The following is an 18242-nucleotide window of genomic DNA, read 5'->3' on the forward strand; positions in this document are numbered from 1 at the left end:
TCAGACGACAGGTCATCAAATTTGATGAGCCATCAGGAAGGAACAACAAAACCATGAAGATACTAATCTCTCTCCCTCCTGGGAGGTGTTTGGACGTAACTGTGACACTACTAGGTCAGGTGGTCTTGTTACCTGATACTAAACATTACCAGGGACTTCTTGTAACTTTCTACTGGAAGGGAAGGGGGGGGATCAAGTTTGGGAAACAAAGGATTCCTACCTTATGTAAATCCTATTTAAGGGCGGGGAGGAAGGCAAACGAGACTCCTCTCCATGGCCTGTCTGCCCAAGAAGAAAGACCGCTAAAGCCACCTGAAGGGGAGGCAGGGGGAGAGTCCAGACTGAGACGGGGTCCAGTCTGAAAGGAAATATAACTGGAATCCTGAACCACAGAATCTTTGCAACCTGCCTAAAATAACATTGAGGGTAAGAAATTACATTTTGTAACCTGTTTCTTAAGTATATTGAGCTTAGCTTGCGTGCTTTGGTTTATTTGCTCAGTAATCTGCTTTGTTCTGTCTGTTATCTCTTATATTCACTTAAAATTCACCTTTTGTAGTCAATATACTTATTTCTTTTTTATAACATAACCCCATGTGCTGAAGGAAGCTTACTAGCTTGGCTCAGCAAGACAGGTACAAAGGGTGCCCAGGCTGGCATAACAGGCAGGCTCAATGGTATCTCAGCACAACAGGGGGCACCAAAGAGGGGCAAACTGTCACAATATTTATGAAAGATTGTGATTTGGAGATGTTCCCTCATAAGAGACAACGTAATTAGTGTAGGAATTTGGAGATTTTCCCTAGAGGCCAAGGTTGGGAACTCTGCATGGCTGTGTGCAGAAGCTCTCCAGTTTCTTTTATTAAAGTCTTATTCCTTTCTCATTCACTGATTTGTTATTTAATGAACCCCGAGATCATTACAACAACAAACATAAATAACTGCTTTGTATATTTCACAGCTACAAAAATTACCATGTATCTTCTAGACTGCAGATTTTCTATCATCTTCTTCAAATGTGTGTTTTCCGATCTGATAGCTTCATACCTCATCTCTGACATCTGAGGAAAAATTAAATTCTTAGTTGAACTTAACAATATTAGCTACAAAATATCCAGTATAGTTCTGTGTAAGTTTAATTTTATACTTTACTCAAAACATTCATAAAGAATCATGACACTAATATAGTGAAAGCTTTTCTTGAATAGAAGAAGCATTAATTTCCCTACAAAAGTAGAAATTAGCACCTCTAAATTTCAAGGGTTTGGGTAAGTTGTGTTTCTGCTACCCAGATGTTTTCAAATATGTGAGTAAAGGATGGAGCTTATTTGTTTTTAAAACTGAAGTTTACAATGATTTACAATACTGCAAGATTAACAATCGAGCTTTACAATTGACAGACTTCTCTAAAAAATTTCATAAACATTCTTTAATCAATAGGTTAAAAAGAGTGGTCAAAATTAGACAACGTTTCTGGCTAATCTAATGAACAATTTTAATGATACAGTAGGTATAATAAAACCAACCTAGAATTTTTCAAGATCTTCTATGTGCTTAAATGTAACTACAGTGCTGATGATCAAAATGGATCGTATGTTAAAGTTAGATGTTGCACAATTGACGTTTACTGGTCCTTTATTGTTCTGGCACCATTTTGGCTCTATTTTTGTATTATTTCATAAAGCTTAAATATAATAGCAGGCCAATGAAAACAAAAGCACAAGATGTAATTTTTTTTTTTTTTAGCAGATAATGTATCAGTAATGAGCTGGAGAATGACCTAGTCATTTTTTTTTTTATTTTTTTTTTTTGCTTGCTTGCATACCTGTTGTTTTGCTAACAATTTTTCTTTTATCTCTAACTCCATGTTTAACTTTCTTTCCAGAAGAGTAGCTTTCTCCATGATAGTTGCTATAGTGATCTCCTTCTGATGAAGCTCTTCTGTCAGGTCAGAGATTTCTGTCCTCATTCTTTCCTGCTCGGAGCTATGGGACTGCTCCTCGTGATAAAAATGGTCCCTTATCTGTAGCAAATATGTTCCCAAAAGACAATGTTTATGCAGTATATAAGATCACATCACTTATTACCTACTAGTGATTTTTTCCTCCCCTATTCTTCTAACCGTATCAGTGATTTTAAGGCAATTTTAAAATAAAATGTCTTTATGATTCAATGCAATTAACTTTTTTCTTTATTCAGCATCTTTTCACAATCCATAATTTATTCTTTAGATCATTTGTCTATTTACGTGGTGTCAAAGGTAGTAGTAATATTTAAATTCACAACAACAAAAAACAAGCATAGGATTTGTAAAAATATTAATTTTAATAATTATACCTTAAGACAAAAGGTATCCCTGGTGTCCCTAGCCTCTGTTTGTCAGAGGGTGGTGATGGACGGCAGGAGAGAGATCACTTGATCATTACCTGTTAGGTTCACTCCCACCTGGCATTGGCCACTGTCAGTAGACAGGATACTGGGCTGGATGGACCTTTGGTCTGACCCAGTACGGCCATTCTTATGTTCTTATGTTAAATCTATTGAAAGGTGTTACTTACTAAGACGTATTTACCTTACCTCTAAATTAATTTAGGCTGTTTTAAAAGTACTCATTTCACTCAAAATGAATCCACAGAAGCTCTTTATGAGAAATAATCACAGAAATAAAGAGCTTATACAGTATTATGGAACAGAGCTCTTATTAGTATTAGCTATTACAGAATAAAAATTTGCCACCAAAGTCACTTTATGACAGCTACTGCTGCTATAATACATAACATGTAAGGTAATATTTTCTGCAAAACCTTCCTCTGTCTGGCACTCCAGAGTTTCTATAAAGAGATTGTGGGTCTCATAATCTTTCTGCCAGTAACAAGTAATGCAACACCAGAAGATTCTCATATTACTTAGAAGCAAGAACAAAAACCAGCCAAACTACATCTGAATTTGTTTTAATTAGTTTCCCATAATAATGACATGATCAATAGTTGATATTTTCATTTTATTACAAAAATATAAATATTTTAGAGCAATTAAATTTAGATATAAACATCTAAGGGATATATCATGATCTCATGTCAAAGTCACTATAAATCTGCTTCAGCAACCACGTAGGCTGCTCCCAATTGCAGATGCTGCTGCTCACATCCCTGGTCAATAGTATAAGCTGTATGTGGGAAGAAAGGGCTGGGCATCCCCTACACACCAGAGAGAGTAACACAGCCACATTTGGTATAGAGACCCGCCAAGCCATATGTCACCTCATGCCACTGCTATACTGACCTCACCAGGGTCCTGTACGAGCAGTATGGCACACAGGTCAACCAAAGAAGCCCTGCACTGAGCTGTGTTATGTGCATTGTATTCCAAGGTGCCCATGGTAACTTGCTCCAGCTGTTCAGCCAGTGCAGCTTATGTCTCAGACCAAATGGTCTGTGTAGGAGTTATTTCCATGACTGTGCCCCTTTGACATGGGTCTCTGCCTCTATTTGCATGTTTCGCCCAGTTCTGGTATTTGCCCAGTGCACAGTGGTGTTGAGTGTACAGCTGTCCTATTCCTTCTGGGAACACAGTACACACATACGCTTCCTTCTTACCTGTGAAAATGCAGCTATTCTCTTATGCACTTTAGTGCATTCGTATAAGCAAGGTCATGATTTTGCCTTAATACTTAAAAAAACCCAACTCTATTACAACTAAGATTTCAAAATATTTACAAATGTGAAATACCTTTTTTAGCTCTTTTTGCTGACTTTCCTGGTGTTGTTCCAATTGTAATAGCTCTGCTTTTTTGTTTTCCAGTTCCTGAATACATTGTGCATAGGCTGACTGAAGCCTTTAAATAAAAAAGCATTAATAATAAATATTGAGGGTCAAATTGTTCCCTGCATGAGAAAAAACCATGAAGTGGGCAGACAATGCCATGAGCCACAGCTTACGGAGTTTTTGCCTCACCATTCAATCAGGGAAGGGCTGCCCTCTTATGGAAAAGGCAGGAGATTTGGTCACCTAAACCAGGGTGGAGCTTGGTAGATCCATGGACCACCTGTCTGCTGTAAGAATCCTGAAATCACTTGTGAACCCACATGCCATATAATGCCACATGGCTACAGCAAAACACACGTTTACTAGCCTAGCTGTAAAAATCATACAAATTGTTGTCAGGGGGTAGGGGGTGTTAGAGAGTCTTGTTTTTTTAATCAATGTATTTTTTAAAACTGTGTTAGAGTACCTAGACCAAAGGAAAGGTGTTCCTTTAATCAAATGAGCATATAAAGCCATATAAAATATATTTTTTAAACAATTAGGCATCATGAAAACTGTTTAACTGAGTGTGTAGCTATTGATTACAATCTCATAAGATAAAATTACTAAAATATTAATTCAAACATGAATTTGATTTTCTAATCTACAATATCTTTAAAAATATATATATAAACCAAAGGGAAGAAAAACATTATTTAGCTCACAAATTCTTTACAATGTAAATGATGTCTTTCAAATACATACTTCATTTGATTTTCTTGGATGTTCTTACATTCTCCAATTTTGAATAATTCTTTACGCAACTGCTGGAATTCCGCTTCCATCCCTCTCCAGAGGGCATCACGTGACTGCAGCTCATTTCTCATCTCTGAAAGTCCTGCCTCCACGTTCTAAATAAATAAATGATTAAAATGACTCAATAGTGGCTTTAAATTCCATGGTCTTGTAGCATAAATATTCTGACATATACTTTATATTACATATTTAATATGAATTTAAGAAGCAATTTTTATTTGAAAAATTGCTTTTATTCTGAGGCCAGTTCCTATTTTGGAGTAGGCATTGCTTTTGTAAGGTTTTCAACAGTCAGTCTCTCTCTCCAGAAATGTCACTCAAAAATAAGATACTTAAAGTTCTTTAGGTCATGCATTGCTAAGATGCGTTTATCTCTGACATATTCCTAGGAAACCTTCTGCAGTGTTATGGTAACTTCTCATTTTATTTAAGTTTTCCAAAACAGTTTCAGTTTGCTTCAGTGTGTTCTATCTAGACCATGGGTTTTCAACCTTTTTCTGAGCCCCCCCAACATGCTATAAAAACTTCACGACCCACCTGTGCCACAACTGTTTTTTCTGCATATCCAGTATAGTAAAAGCTGTATTAAATTGATAATTATACAGCTAAACACACACATATACATATATAATATAAAAAGAAAAGGATAATATACGTCCAAAAATAAAAAACTGAATATTATTTTTTTTTACTTAGTGTGAAACTTGTTGTTGGTGCTGACCTGCAGGCTGGGTGGCCCAATGAGGTGACAGGGGGAAGAGGTGGCGCTCCCTCCCTGAGCCCCACCACCTAGGGCTGAAGCCCAGTTTATTTTGGTGGACCCCCTGAAACCTGCTCGTGGCCCCCCAGGGGACCCCGGACTGAGAACTACTGTTCTAGATCACACTCTATGATGCAGGATTCAGTGGCACCATTTAGTGGTATTTTATATTTTCCTAACATTGAGGTCTAACATTTTATATCCTGGGAATCCTGAATAAGGAGAAGATTAGGTGGAGGTGAATGGCTCCAACAGACACTCTCTAAAAGCTTCCAGAAGCTTGCAGTGTATGTGACTAGATTCCACATGTGGGAACATGCAGAGGCCACTTTGAAGTAGAATCTATCTAGCTAAAACATGCACTCATTCATCTCCAAAGCTATCTGCATCTAGTCAGAGATGACAGTTTATTTATAGCATCAACTATACAAGCTTTCAAACCATCACTATTGAGCTTTGCCCTACTTCACCATTCATTTCTTGGAATTAAAAATGTGACAAACAACTGACATGTAAACATCATATTGTTATGAGCTTGGTGAAAGCTTGTTATGGGATTGAGACTGATAGGTGTGAACTCACCCTGACTGTAAGCAGAAGCCCCACGTAAGGCAAAAGGAGTGTGTGAATCTGCCCAGAAGTGAGCAAGCATGTGTGTGTGTGTGTGTAATTACACTAATAAGCTGAGAACAGACAAGAAAAAGACAGCCTAAAGGAGCATGGTGGCTGATCCTGGAAGAAACCTGGGGAGAGACTTTGGGGTCAGAGAGTGCAGGCTGATAAGAGTGCTCTTGGTACTGTAAGCAAAAGAAGCTGTTTCCTGCTATTTGATTCCTTCTGCATTCAGAGATCACAGGACTTTGTACATTCTTTGTAAATACACAAAACTGCATCAAAGAAATATTTAACACCAATTTTTACTCCCAACTGGAACACCCATAGGGCCCCAAACTCGACTAGCTGCTTGGGTCAAAAAGGGCAACGGTATTATGCTTGAAATAATATCTATGTATAAACCCTCATTATAACCAGCACAATTATACCAAAATATGAGCATATAATTTGAAAACATAACTTTTGAGCAATGGCAAAAAAACCAAGTAGTGGATAAAAGAAACAAGAATGTTCCAATGGTGGTAGACTTTGCCTTTAAGATAGTATGCAAAGAAAATGTTAGTGTTTTTCATCACTTCTTCGTTTTATTTCAATACATTTAAAAGTGAAAAGAAAGCTTTTAAACCTTCAAAAATGATCATGGAAATTTACATCTCAGAAGAGTGAATCCAGAACAGCTATTGCAAGTGAGTCCCTTCAAAGGGTTTATTCCCCCAGAAGGGGGGGTCTCAGATTAGAGTGACTTTTCTTCTAACCAAAGAGGACTGTGGTTTTCTTTGCCTGAAAGGGTTGCTGAAGAGTGATGTGAAGCACTCTCTCTCTCCTGCAGGAGTTGGGCATACTGACTAAATTCTCACAGCCTTTGTTGGCTTGAGAGGGGTGGACCAAGCTTTAATTGTGTATAGGATCTCTAGCATTTCAAGTATTGTGCTACAACTCCACCACTGGGCTGGCCCTTTGTTTAAAGGGTTTAAAGCTTTAGTTAAACACCAAAGTGCATCTCTGAGCATTTCCAAGTAAAAATTAAATTTAATAAACTCTTAATAGAGGCTACAAGGACTTACTCATGGCTACCTTAGAGTTTGATTCTTTTAAGAATTGATTTTAAATGTATGAATGTATTGTCAAGCATTTACTATAAATACCAGAAATTCTGCAAGGCCTTCTAGTTTGGCTGCTGGATCCTGCATGCTTTTCAGCTAAATTCCCTGTATAACACTGTCATTGCTTCCAAAGAGGCAGGAAAGATTTGGATTCCAGGAATCTGTCAGCTCCTTGTGAAGCGATAGTGAGTGGACACAAACCCAGGAAATTCTTATTACTATATTTATAATCATATAACTCCTGCTTTGGAATTGAGCAGGAATGGATATTAAATAATAAAAGCAGTAGCAAGGTTTATAATTCAAAGAACCCAGAATGCAGCTATGTTTAAACCTTCAGCAAGTCAGCAGTTTTCCTGCAAAAAGTGTCAGTTTTGACAAATTAGTATTTTCCAAAATTTCCAACCAACTCTACTCAACTCTTCCCTGTACCTGTTCAGCTTCTTTGTTAGATGTGTGTGACTGAGTTGTCTTGTAAATTCATTACCACTAGTGAATTCACTACCACCACCTGAACTATGCAGACCTGCCAAGTGTCACACACACATACAGGCCACACCTCAAATATTTCCAGACCACAGCCCAGACTGAGTTCAACAAGCTGCAGGAATGACCTTTAATCATGGCTTATGGTTGTTAAAGAACATAAGAATAGGCATGTTGGGTCAGACCAATGGTCCATCCAGCCCAGTATCCTGACTTCCAACAGTGGCCAATGCTAGGTGCTTCAAAGAGAATGAACAGAACAGGGCAATTATCAAGTGATCCATCCCCTGTCATCCAGTCCCAAAATCTGACAGTCAGAGTCTTAGGGACACCTAGAGCATGGGTTGCATCCCTGACCATCTTGACTAATAGCCTTTGATGGACCCATCCTCATTAACTTATCTAATCCTTTTTTGAACCCAGTTATACTCTTGGCCTTCACAACATCCCTGGCAATTAGTTCCACGGATTGATTGTGCGTTGTGTGAAGAAGTACTTCCTTTTGTTTATTTTAAACCTGCTACCTATTGATTTCATTGGGGGACCCCTAGTTCTTGTGTTTTGTGAAGGTGTATAAATAAGACTTCCTCATTCACTTTCTCCACACCATTCATGATTTTATAGATCTCTATTATATCCCCCTTTAGTCCCAGTCTTTTTAATTTCTCCTCATATGGAAGCAGTCCCAAACCCTTACTCATACTTATTGCTCTTCTCTGTTCCTTTTCCAATTTTAATATATCTTTTTTTGAGATGGGCAACCAGAATTACATGCAGTATTCAAGATGTGAGCATACCATGGATTTATATAGTGGCATTATGATATTTACTGTCTTATTACCTATTCCTTTCTTAATTGTTCCTAACATTCTGTTAGCTTTTTTGACTGCCACTGCACACTGAATGGATGTTTTCAGAGAACTATCCACAATGACTCTAAGATCTCTTTCTTGGCTGCTGTGGCTCTTCCTGAGCAGGCAGCCAATTGGCCTGTGGCTCACTGCTCCCCTGTTGGATCCCAGTGGGGGGGAAAGCAGCCAGAAGGAGCAGGCAATCAATGGTGGGAAGGACAGAAGGTGAGGGAGGCCCAATACAAGCCCCAGGCAACCCACCATAGTAACCAGCCAGTCCCCCTCATCCATGCTTCCTCTCTCCCTCATTCCCAATAGGACCCAGCTCTCCCCCAACCCTTCACCACCCCACTCGGTTCATCCCAACTTTCCCAGGATACCCTCGCCAGCTCTTTCCTTCTTCCTCCCAGACACCTCCCCTACTATCTTCCTGGACACCCTCACAAACATATCTTCCCTAAGCTACCACCCATCTTCCCTCATGCAATGACTTTACCCCCGTCTTCTCCCTCTTGGGTACTCCTACAAACATAGCTTCATCCAGCCTCCCTTACAATACCACAGTTACCCCATCTTCTGTCCAAACAGCCCCATAAACCTCAGATATGGCCCAGCATCTCTCAGCCACCTCCACCCATACAACCCCCAGACCATCCCACAAATCCACCTGCTGCAACTTACCTCCCCACCAAGGCAGCTCCAATACACCTTTCAGGCACCCACCCTCCTGCCACAGTTGCCAAGTTTTGTGATGCTTAGATGTTAAGCAGAAATGTATGTGTATATACAAATAATTTACATACATGCAAATGACTTAATTAGACATTTGCAAATAATTTGCATAAATGTCACACATGCTTGAGTCCCAATGATTCTGGCATATCTCCTCAAATGGAGGGAGACGTCCCAGGAGGAGAGGGTGAGAGGATGATCAGGGAAATAAGTAAAAACTCTCAAGAATAAAGAAAATAAATACTAAATACTACATTAAATTAAACAAAACACTATAACTAACTGAAAGTCAGAGGCAAGCTTGACCAGCTCTAACGTGGGCATGCTAAATACTCTGTCTGAGGCCTAGGTGATTGAGAAGGAACTGAAGACAGTTTGCCCACACAGCCCTACATAGCTGGCACTGCTACCGAAAATCACACCGAACTGGAGCACCCATAGAGACCCTAGTCAAAGAAGAACTAAAAAAGATACCAGTAAGACTGCCTTCCGAGGATACCCTCCCAAGTTCTGGCATGGAAGGCAAGCTGAGGGAAAGAAGGGTATATCGCAGATGGGGCTGCAGTATATAGCACTGCAGAGATTCTGGACAGCACTGAATCCCACAAAACCAGGGGACAGGCTACCGCAACTTTGACAGGCTTCAAGGGTGGTGGGCAACCCTAATACCAGGTTGCGCGACCAGATCTGCCTATAACAAAATATATTACCATACATTTTTTCTAGATACTTAGATACAATTTCATAGCATCTTGTGTACTACTCCACGTAAGCCAGACAAACAACATTCGTGAAAGCCATTGATACACAAGATACAGTGAATGAAGCTGGGTTTCTCTGGTGAAGTGTGAGGTGTAAAGTGTGAGGAATAAAACATAGACAAGAATAAAATAAATGACAGTACTGCATATCAAAAACATTTTTGTTTTCTCTTGTGTGTCATTCAAAAGATGGCACATCTGGAAGCACATTATGGGTTTTGTAAAGAATGAATGTACTTTACATAATCATCCTCCATACAAGTGTTCCAAAGGAATTTTGAAAATGTATTCCTCAATAATTAATGCTTCAACATTAATTCCTTTAGCTTTATTCCACTGTACTTATAGAGAAGAAATACCATTACTAGTCATTACCTGGCACTGTGTTTGGTACACTGTTAGTTCCTGTTGTAGTTTTAGATTTTCCTCTTGTAACTTATTCCTGTTTATTGCTATTTCATTCACAGTTGACTTTAATTTTTCAATAATGAACTCATCCCTCTCAATTTTGGATTGGCTGGAGGTAGCTACGTCTTCCTGTTTCTGGTTCTTATTGCTGATTTGGAATTGATAATTCTGTGTCTGTTTCTATAGAACAAGGAAATAATTTCAGTGAAATTCAAAAACTATATTTCGTCCCTTTGGTCCAGACCACTACCAATAAAATCAATAGCGGTCTTTTCATTAACTACAATGGGAGTTGGATAGAGCACCACAGAGAGGCTTGTGCACGCTGGAGGACTTCCCTGCTGCTTCTCCAAAGGACAAGGGACGTTCCACTCTTGTCTTTATTGGGCCTCAAATCCCTTGCCCTCAGTGGAATAATGTAGTTGAAACTCTGAAAATTTAAGTTTGCAGAATTTCTCAAAGAGTTTTCCCTTCTTGTGCTTATTTCCCTAGAAGGGAAAGATATAGACAATAATGTGAGTAAATACTAATGTGAATGTAATGATATATTTGGACCACATAGCTACAGAAAAATAATTAGTTGAGGGCAATTTTGCCCTCCAATACATTGACTTCAATAAGAGTTGTGTATGTGCATTTGAAGGCAGAAATTTGCCCTTCACTTTTAAGCTAACACCACACAATCCATATATAAAAAACCCAGTTAGTTACATAGTAACTGTGCTTCTCTGAGATAATTGCCCACATGGATCCACTCAGCTGGGGAATAATTGTACCTTCAGAATCTTCTAGAAAGTACTATTACACAGGGATCTGAGCTGAGGGTATAATGGGATTGGCCTCCAACCATCCTGTAGTCCCTTTTACTAATTAGGGAATCCTTCAACTGAAAGTTGGGGAAGGTGGGCAGTGTTTATGGATCCACAGTCACCTTGGAAAATCAGTTACTATGGTAACCACTTTCACTGTTTCAAGAATTGACCATGTGGATCCCCACTCCTGGAAGATTAACAAGCAATGGTAATTATCCAGAAGATGGGTCTGAATTAGCTGAAAAATGACAGCAGGACTGCTCCTTCAAATTGGGCATCAGGTCTAGAGCTCACTTGAAAGAGTAATGCTGCATAAAAAAGTGTACAGAGCTACAAGTAGCATATTTCATTGATGGAGGCAGTGAAAAGGCATGCTATAGATTGTCTTAGGTCCTATTTTGTGTGTTCTGATATCTTTTGGTGGCTCAACACCCATCTAAGCTGAGGTAAACTGACCCAAGGTTTTATCCTCATATTACACGAAGTGCTAGATCAACAAAAGTATTTTGGCACCTATCTGTCTGTGGCCATATTCAATGCCAGCATGCCTCCTTATGGCAGTGATTCGGCCTCTGTTTCTCTCAGGGCCTTCAGCTGATCTATCCAGCTTTCAATACCTTCCAGGTGATTTAGCCCTCCAGTTAGGTCACATAGCAGTTCCACCCCTCCCAGGGTACCCAAAGTTCAAAATAAATGCGAAGAAATATAAACTATTCCCTTCTCTCAGGGAGGCCCTGACAGGGAACAGTCCACCCCAGATCTTGGCCCCAGCCAGGTTTCTCCGCAAGACTGATAGCCTGGAGCCTATCTCCTGGATGGCATGGAACCTATCTTTAGGCAAGAAGGCTTTTATAGTTGTATAATCTATCAAGACTCCAAAAAAATCTACCCTTTGTGCTAAAGTAGATTAAAAAATTAAAAATTGATTGACCAAGTAATTATATAAACAAAACAGTAACCCTCAAAGCCAATGAGGAGAGCACAGAGGACAACTTGCTGAACCATTGGTGGTCAAGAGGACTGGAAAGTGTGTCAAGCCACTTCAACTGTTACAATCCCAGAAATCAGTGCAAGGAAAGACGGATGAGTGGATACATCAAACATTACTTTCTAGAAAATTTTTGAGCTTGAATTCTGGGGTCGCACTGTTCTCATGAATGGGGATCAATATAGACAATTATTGAATGAACACTAATAATTTGCACTACTTACTTTGCAAGTCTTCTTGCAGTACAGATCATCCTAATGAACTGTATATTAATAAATAGCATAGAAGAGATGCCACCTAGACAAGAACCTGAGCAAGACCCTATATGCATCATGCTTTTTTAAAGCAAAACTGAGTATACATTATTTTTCCATATTTATCTATTCCAAATATTTGTAATACTCACTTGGTACGTATTCACAATATACAAGAAAAACTTAAATAAAAACTACTCCAAGTATCAAGTATTAGTTGTTTCAGAGAGGATTCCCCTGGATTTACAGCAATTTGTGCATATTAATTCTTCTTTAGAGTCATGGTAAATTTAGCAGTGTTTTAGAAAGACAAGATGAGTGAGGTAATATCTTTTATTGGACCAACCTCTGTTGGTGATAGAGACAAGCTTTTGAGCTTACACAGAGCCCTTCTTTAGGTCTGGGAAAGTTACTCAGAAGGTCACAGCTAAATACAAGGTGGAATAGATTGTTTAGCATAAAGAGTTAACATGTAAGAGACCATTCAAGGTGAAGTGGGCAGTTAACATCTCTGCAGTCATTGAACAAAAGAGGTTAGTGGGTTATAGATTGTTGTAATGAGCCATATATCCAGTGTCTTTATTGAGTCCATGATTTTTAGTGTCTAACAAAGTTATGAATCTTTTTAAAGTGACGAGGATTCCTTTGAGGATGAGGACTGAGAGGTCAGATATGGAGTGATTGTTTTCTGAAAAGTGTTCACCCAGGGGCAATATGGTGCTTTTGTCTTTTATCATTTTTCTGTGTGAGTTAATTTGAGAACATAGTCTCATTTCACCCACATAGTTGTTATTAGGGCACTTAGTGCACTAGATGAGATATACTGCATGTTGTGATAGGCGTGTGTAGGACCTTTTTCACTAACAGAAATTAGTCCAACAAAAGATTACCTTACCTACCTTGTCTCTGTAATACCCTGAGACCAACACGGCTACAACACCACTGCAAACAAGTGTTTTAGAAACATTTTAGTGTTAGTTAAAACAGCTCTTTAGCTGAGCTCATGGTTCAATTAATATTTTTCTAAAGCAGGAAGGTAGGAACTATACCTGAAATAAATTACACTTCTCAGACAATAATTTTCGTTGAGCATCTAAAGAAATTAGATGGTTTTGATATAGTGTCTCCTTCTGATCCCATTCCCTTGATTTTGCTTTAAATTCCTGAAAAAAGCAACACAAGGTCACTAAGCCTTGAAATCATTTTTCTCCAAGTTGCACTAGTGCACTCTTAATAATGAACACTCAGATTTTTTTTATAGTTCTAAGAAAAGTCACTTGTGTAATTAATATATATTTATTATTAATAATGAGGGACAATCAAATCTGTGGAAAGAAAAGAAGTCAGGAAATGCAAAAAAAAGTTTTTCATTTTCTTGCAACAAGAGAAAATTCCAGCAGTTGAAAAAGTTGTTATTCTGAGCACGCTGAATAATATCCACAATAACTGAAGTAAAATGTTAGAAACATTTTTAAAGTTTCATATATCTTCAGTTGTTGTAGACCTTAGAGGCCTGATTCACCACTGTGTTACTCCAGTTTTATACAGTGTAATTCTTCTGATTTCAATGGAGTTACACCAGTACAAATTGGAATAATGCAGCAGTAAGTCAGGCTCTTGGTGTTCAGATGAACAATTTCAGTGCAGAATTATATTTTTTCTTAAGAATGTGGGAGGGCAGCTAAGGGGGAAACATTTCCTCTCTTGCCCTTTTTTGCTGCTCATTCTGGTAATGGTTTTTGTGAGGTTTTTTAAGGGGTAGGAGGAATTCCTGCCTTGAGTCCACAGAATTTAAACCCAAACCTGATTAGCAATTTCTATTATTTTCATATTTCTGTAATGGAGCTGAGTGTATTTTAGTTAGGTGTTTAAAGGTATTAGAATTTAAATATTCATAACTAGACTTTGAAGATTATACCCAATAAAATAATTAGTAGTACTCCATAGCTACTGGAGATTGTTGCTTTTTCAGTTTTGGATAAAGAATCAAAGTAACAATGCATTGATTTACACACAACCCTCCCCGTCCCCCGCCGAAATATCTTTAAAACCCAGACTAGGAACTTCATTTTTCCAAATGGAAATGTAGGTTCCAGAGACCCAGATAAATTTGTGCAGTTTTCCTATCTCAGTGTAATTATGAATTTTGAACAGTCAGATTCTGTTTGCTGCATCTATGCCCTATGAAGCTGATTGATCCATAATTTTTCTATACTTTTACTACTGTCTGTTTCGGAATTATAAGCAAATATAAACAGCTTTTATTTCTTCACAATATCAGATACAATGCATATTCATCCGACTACAAAATGAGGACTGCAGGTTCAAGAAACTAGTAAAGTATTGCTGAGCTTCAGTAGATTTTCAATACAGTTATTATTTTCTTAAAACTAGACTCTGCTGAACACATTCCAAGCATTCATTTTTCATACTGCATAATTTACCAACTGGTAGCACTGTGTTGCATTGTATTCATGTTCAAACCTTGGATAAAGTCATTCTCAGATTAGCAGGTTCTGAGAGTGTCATGGAAGATATATATTTAGCCCTAGGTGGATGCATAAACCATGCATTGCTCTAGTAGTAACAACTGTTAGCCACTCTGGTGGGCTCCAAGGCTTGACAGATTTTATAATGGTGTGGGCTTTTCCACGTGAAGAGATAGCCACACCTCTATTGGAGGGCTGGTGATATGCCCTATCAGGCAGGAACAATCCTCTGTAGGTGGGAGGAGTTAATCCTATGCTCTGTGTTATGCAAGAAGTCAGACTAGATAATCAAAATGGTCCCTTCTAGTCTTGAAATCTGTTAAAACTAATTAATAGTGACCATAACATGAAAAGCCTAGAACATCCCCCTGAATGCAAAAATTCTTCTGAACCATTCCCTCATTGAATAATATGTCCCTCAGAGATCAGGGACAGAGTAACTGTTTCTTTCAAATTTAAATTTATGAGCTGGCTGATCTATATTAACAGGACTAAAAACAGTATTAATAAAATTAATGCCTTTGAAGAACAGAAAACACTGTCAACACACAGTTCTTTTCATATTGTATACAGAACACTGTACATGCTTACGGGATTTACAGCCTGAAACTGTAAACCAAGTATGAATCCTGAAGATATACTAGGTCTACTATAACAGCAAAATATACTTACTTCCAATTTCTGGTTTAAATTGCTCAGTTCAAATGGAGTTTCCAGATTTTCTGCACATATTTCTTTACCGTGAACCCTATCTTGTTTTATCTGGTGTAACTGTAGTTTTTCATAGCTTTGTGTCAGTTTACAAAACTAAAAATGAAAGGAGATATGAATATTAAGAATATGTGTCACTCTTCTATCTCAGATAATCTTTTCTTTAAGTCATAATTGGTAAATGCAGTGAGGCTTAAACATTCTAATTAGTGAATCTCTGTAACAAAGCACCAGTTACTAAAACTAAATGATTAAAGATGAACAAGACTAAGCTTTCATAAAACCCTGAGTGTTTATTAACTGCCCAGTTAAACACAGATTTACTTCACAGTTGTTTTTTTCTGTTGAAATTTTGTATGGCACTTTTGTTTTTAACCATGTAAAATCAATTCTTGTACTGTATTTATATGAATTGTTTTACATTTGTTTAGTGCCATCTTGTGTTGACAATTTTTAAAAGTACTTCAGTAACCAGAATAAGGGATTAACTGGTTTATACCCACTTATTCATGAAGACGTTTAGCAGTTTAAGGTATTTAAATGCTTAATTTTAACATTAAAACTGTTGATATATTAGGGATATGGTGGTTTCATTACCTTGGGATCATCAGGTACCAAATAATACCAAATATAACTCTGCATACTGATACCTATAATGAAGGGATGGCTCTGGAGCCATGGAAAGAACAGGGAGGTAGACAACAGGAGGACAAAGAACAACTCAGGTGCTGGGTACAAGATGGAAGAAGGTAAGCTAAGCAGCAGAAGACATTGGTGACAGGGTAGAGGGAGGGAATCAGGCAGTAGCAGGAGGATTCTCGGAGGGGTTGAGGTGGAAGGAACTGGGCCATACTTAAAATGGCCATTGTCACCACATTTGCCAATATTTTACAATTTTTACCATGGACACTTCTCCAAATAATCTGGAAGTCTAGTAGCTGCCAGACCCTCAGCCACCAGAGTTTTGTGTTTACATTCCACTGAATTTTAGCCCTAAATTAATGTTAATCTTAATTAGCAGGGCCTCAAGATTAACACCCTATATTATTATGATATATTATTTTTCAGCACTCAAAAGTATGCTAGGCCCCATGTCTCAACCCTGAAGAATTCACAGTGTAGGTTTAGGTATGACACACAAGTGAGGGTAGTAAACAAATGAGGGGAGTGGAAGAAATGAGGTCGGAAAAGGATTACACTAATCAGAGCATGTGGCTACTTAGTTTAGGCATGTGTATAAACTGATACATCTGGGGTAGGGAGGCTTTATTGTTGGACCATATCAGGGAATTTCTGTATTAGAACCATAAAGCGTATGTGTATAACAAGTCTGAGGCCAAGAGAGACAAGGGGTAAGATTGAATTCAATTGAATTCCCCACAGTTTAGGCCTCTTGCTTTTCCATTTCTGTGTCTCTCCCTCTCTGTGAGAAACATGCAAGGCCAAACTGCTAATTGTGTTAACACATCCTAAAACAGAAAGTCTGTTCTCAAAAACAACTGTAATTGTTCTTCAAAACAGAACACAGCTTTTAACTTGTTTGCTATATATGTTAAAGTTTAAGTAGATTTGCAACATCCTGAGAGTTGCTAGAAGTTAAGAAATAGTAAAGTAATAAGTGATAAATGCATGTTAAAATAGAGGATGTATGTGAATGGATGCTTGATTTAGATAAAGAATGAATGGTCAGGGAAGTGCCAGCCTAGGAATTACAACTTCAGTCTCGATTGCCTGAAGAATGCGCAGACTAGAGATAACCGGATGACCCCCGGAGGGCAGGCTGGAATCCACCCAAGTGCCCCCCCCCGGATGGAGGGCTGAAGACTCCGAGAACAAGATAACACTCAGACATTCAGTCATCAGGGATGTGCCACTTGCTGTTTGAAAATCACCTCAAACAAACATCAGCAGAATGAAGCAATTCCCATAGACTTGTATAAGGACAAAATCCTATAAGAACAGACTCTAAAGACTGAAAATTTTGAGTCCGGTTCTGCAACCACCCTCCAGGAGCATCGGATGCGCATCTGACAAGGACTTGGCTCCACCCTCATGTGTAGACTACCTGGCCAGTACTCTGCCATGAGCAACCTCTAAGCTGGTAATTATACCAACTCTGCAGAACTTGTATGAATGAATGTGTGAATGAATAAGGAATGGTAGTGAAATAATATTGAATTGCATATCCTAATTTTTCTCTCTCGCTCTGTATTTACAATAAATGTGGCGTTTTGCCTTGCACACTTTATAAGATCCTGTTGGTATTATTTTATTAGTATAACATAATACTCATCTTCTTCAGGACAGAATTGCGCTTTTAGGAGGGATCTGAATGAGGAAAAAGTGAGTGGTAGCTTAGTGAATAAGAATTTGAAGGATGTCCCACGCAAAGACAGGCATGGAAAACCTTTCCTATGAAAGGAGACTCGAGGAGCTCGGTTTGTTTAGCCTAACCAAAAGAAGGCTGAGGGGGGATATGATTGCTATCTTTAAATATATCAAAGGGATTAATACCAAGGAGGGAGAGGAATTATTTCAGCTCAGTAGTAATGTGGACACGAGAACGAATGGATATAAACTGGCCGTGGGGAAGTTTAGGCTTGAAATTAGAAGAAGGTTTCTAACTGTCAGAGGGGTGAAATTTTGGAACAGCCTTCCGAGGGAAACGGTGGAGGCGAAAGACCTTTCTGACTTCAAGATTAGGCTTGATAA

The 18242-nt window shown here is 38.4% G+C and overlaps 1 protein-coding gene across 1 annotated transcript in view; it reads right to left on the reverse strand.

The window, feature by feature from the left end:
* Positions 1-18242, reverse strand: part of DEUP1 (deuterosome assembly protein 1) — a 60594-nt gene that overhangs the window by 30471 nt on the left and 11881 nt on the right. The window contains exons 4-10 of the mRNA XM_065423394.1: positions 15492-15626; positions 13380-13493; positions 10244-10456; positions 4510-4655; positions 3730-3835; positions 1826-2023; positions 975-1061 (exon numbers count right to left, since the gene is read on the reverse strand). Of these exons, the coding sequence (XP_065279466.1) occupies positions 975-1061; positions 1826-2023; positions 3730-3835; positions 4510-4655; positions 10244-10456; positions 13380-13493; positions 15492-15626 (999 nt within the window). The remainder of the gene's footprint in view (positions 1-974; positions 1062-1825; positions 2024-3729; positions 3836-4509; positions 4656-10243; positions 10457-13379; positions 13494-15491; positions 15627-18242) is intronic.

Source organism: Emys orbicularis, chromosome 1, assembly GCF_028017835.1.
Source record: "Emys orbicularis isolate rEmyOrb1 chromosome 1, rEmyOrb1.hap1, whole genome shotgun sequence".
Taxonomy (NCBI): domain Eukaryota; kingdom Metazoa; phylum Chordata; order Testudines; family Emydidae; genus Emys; species Emys orbicularis.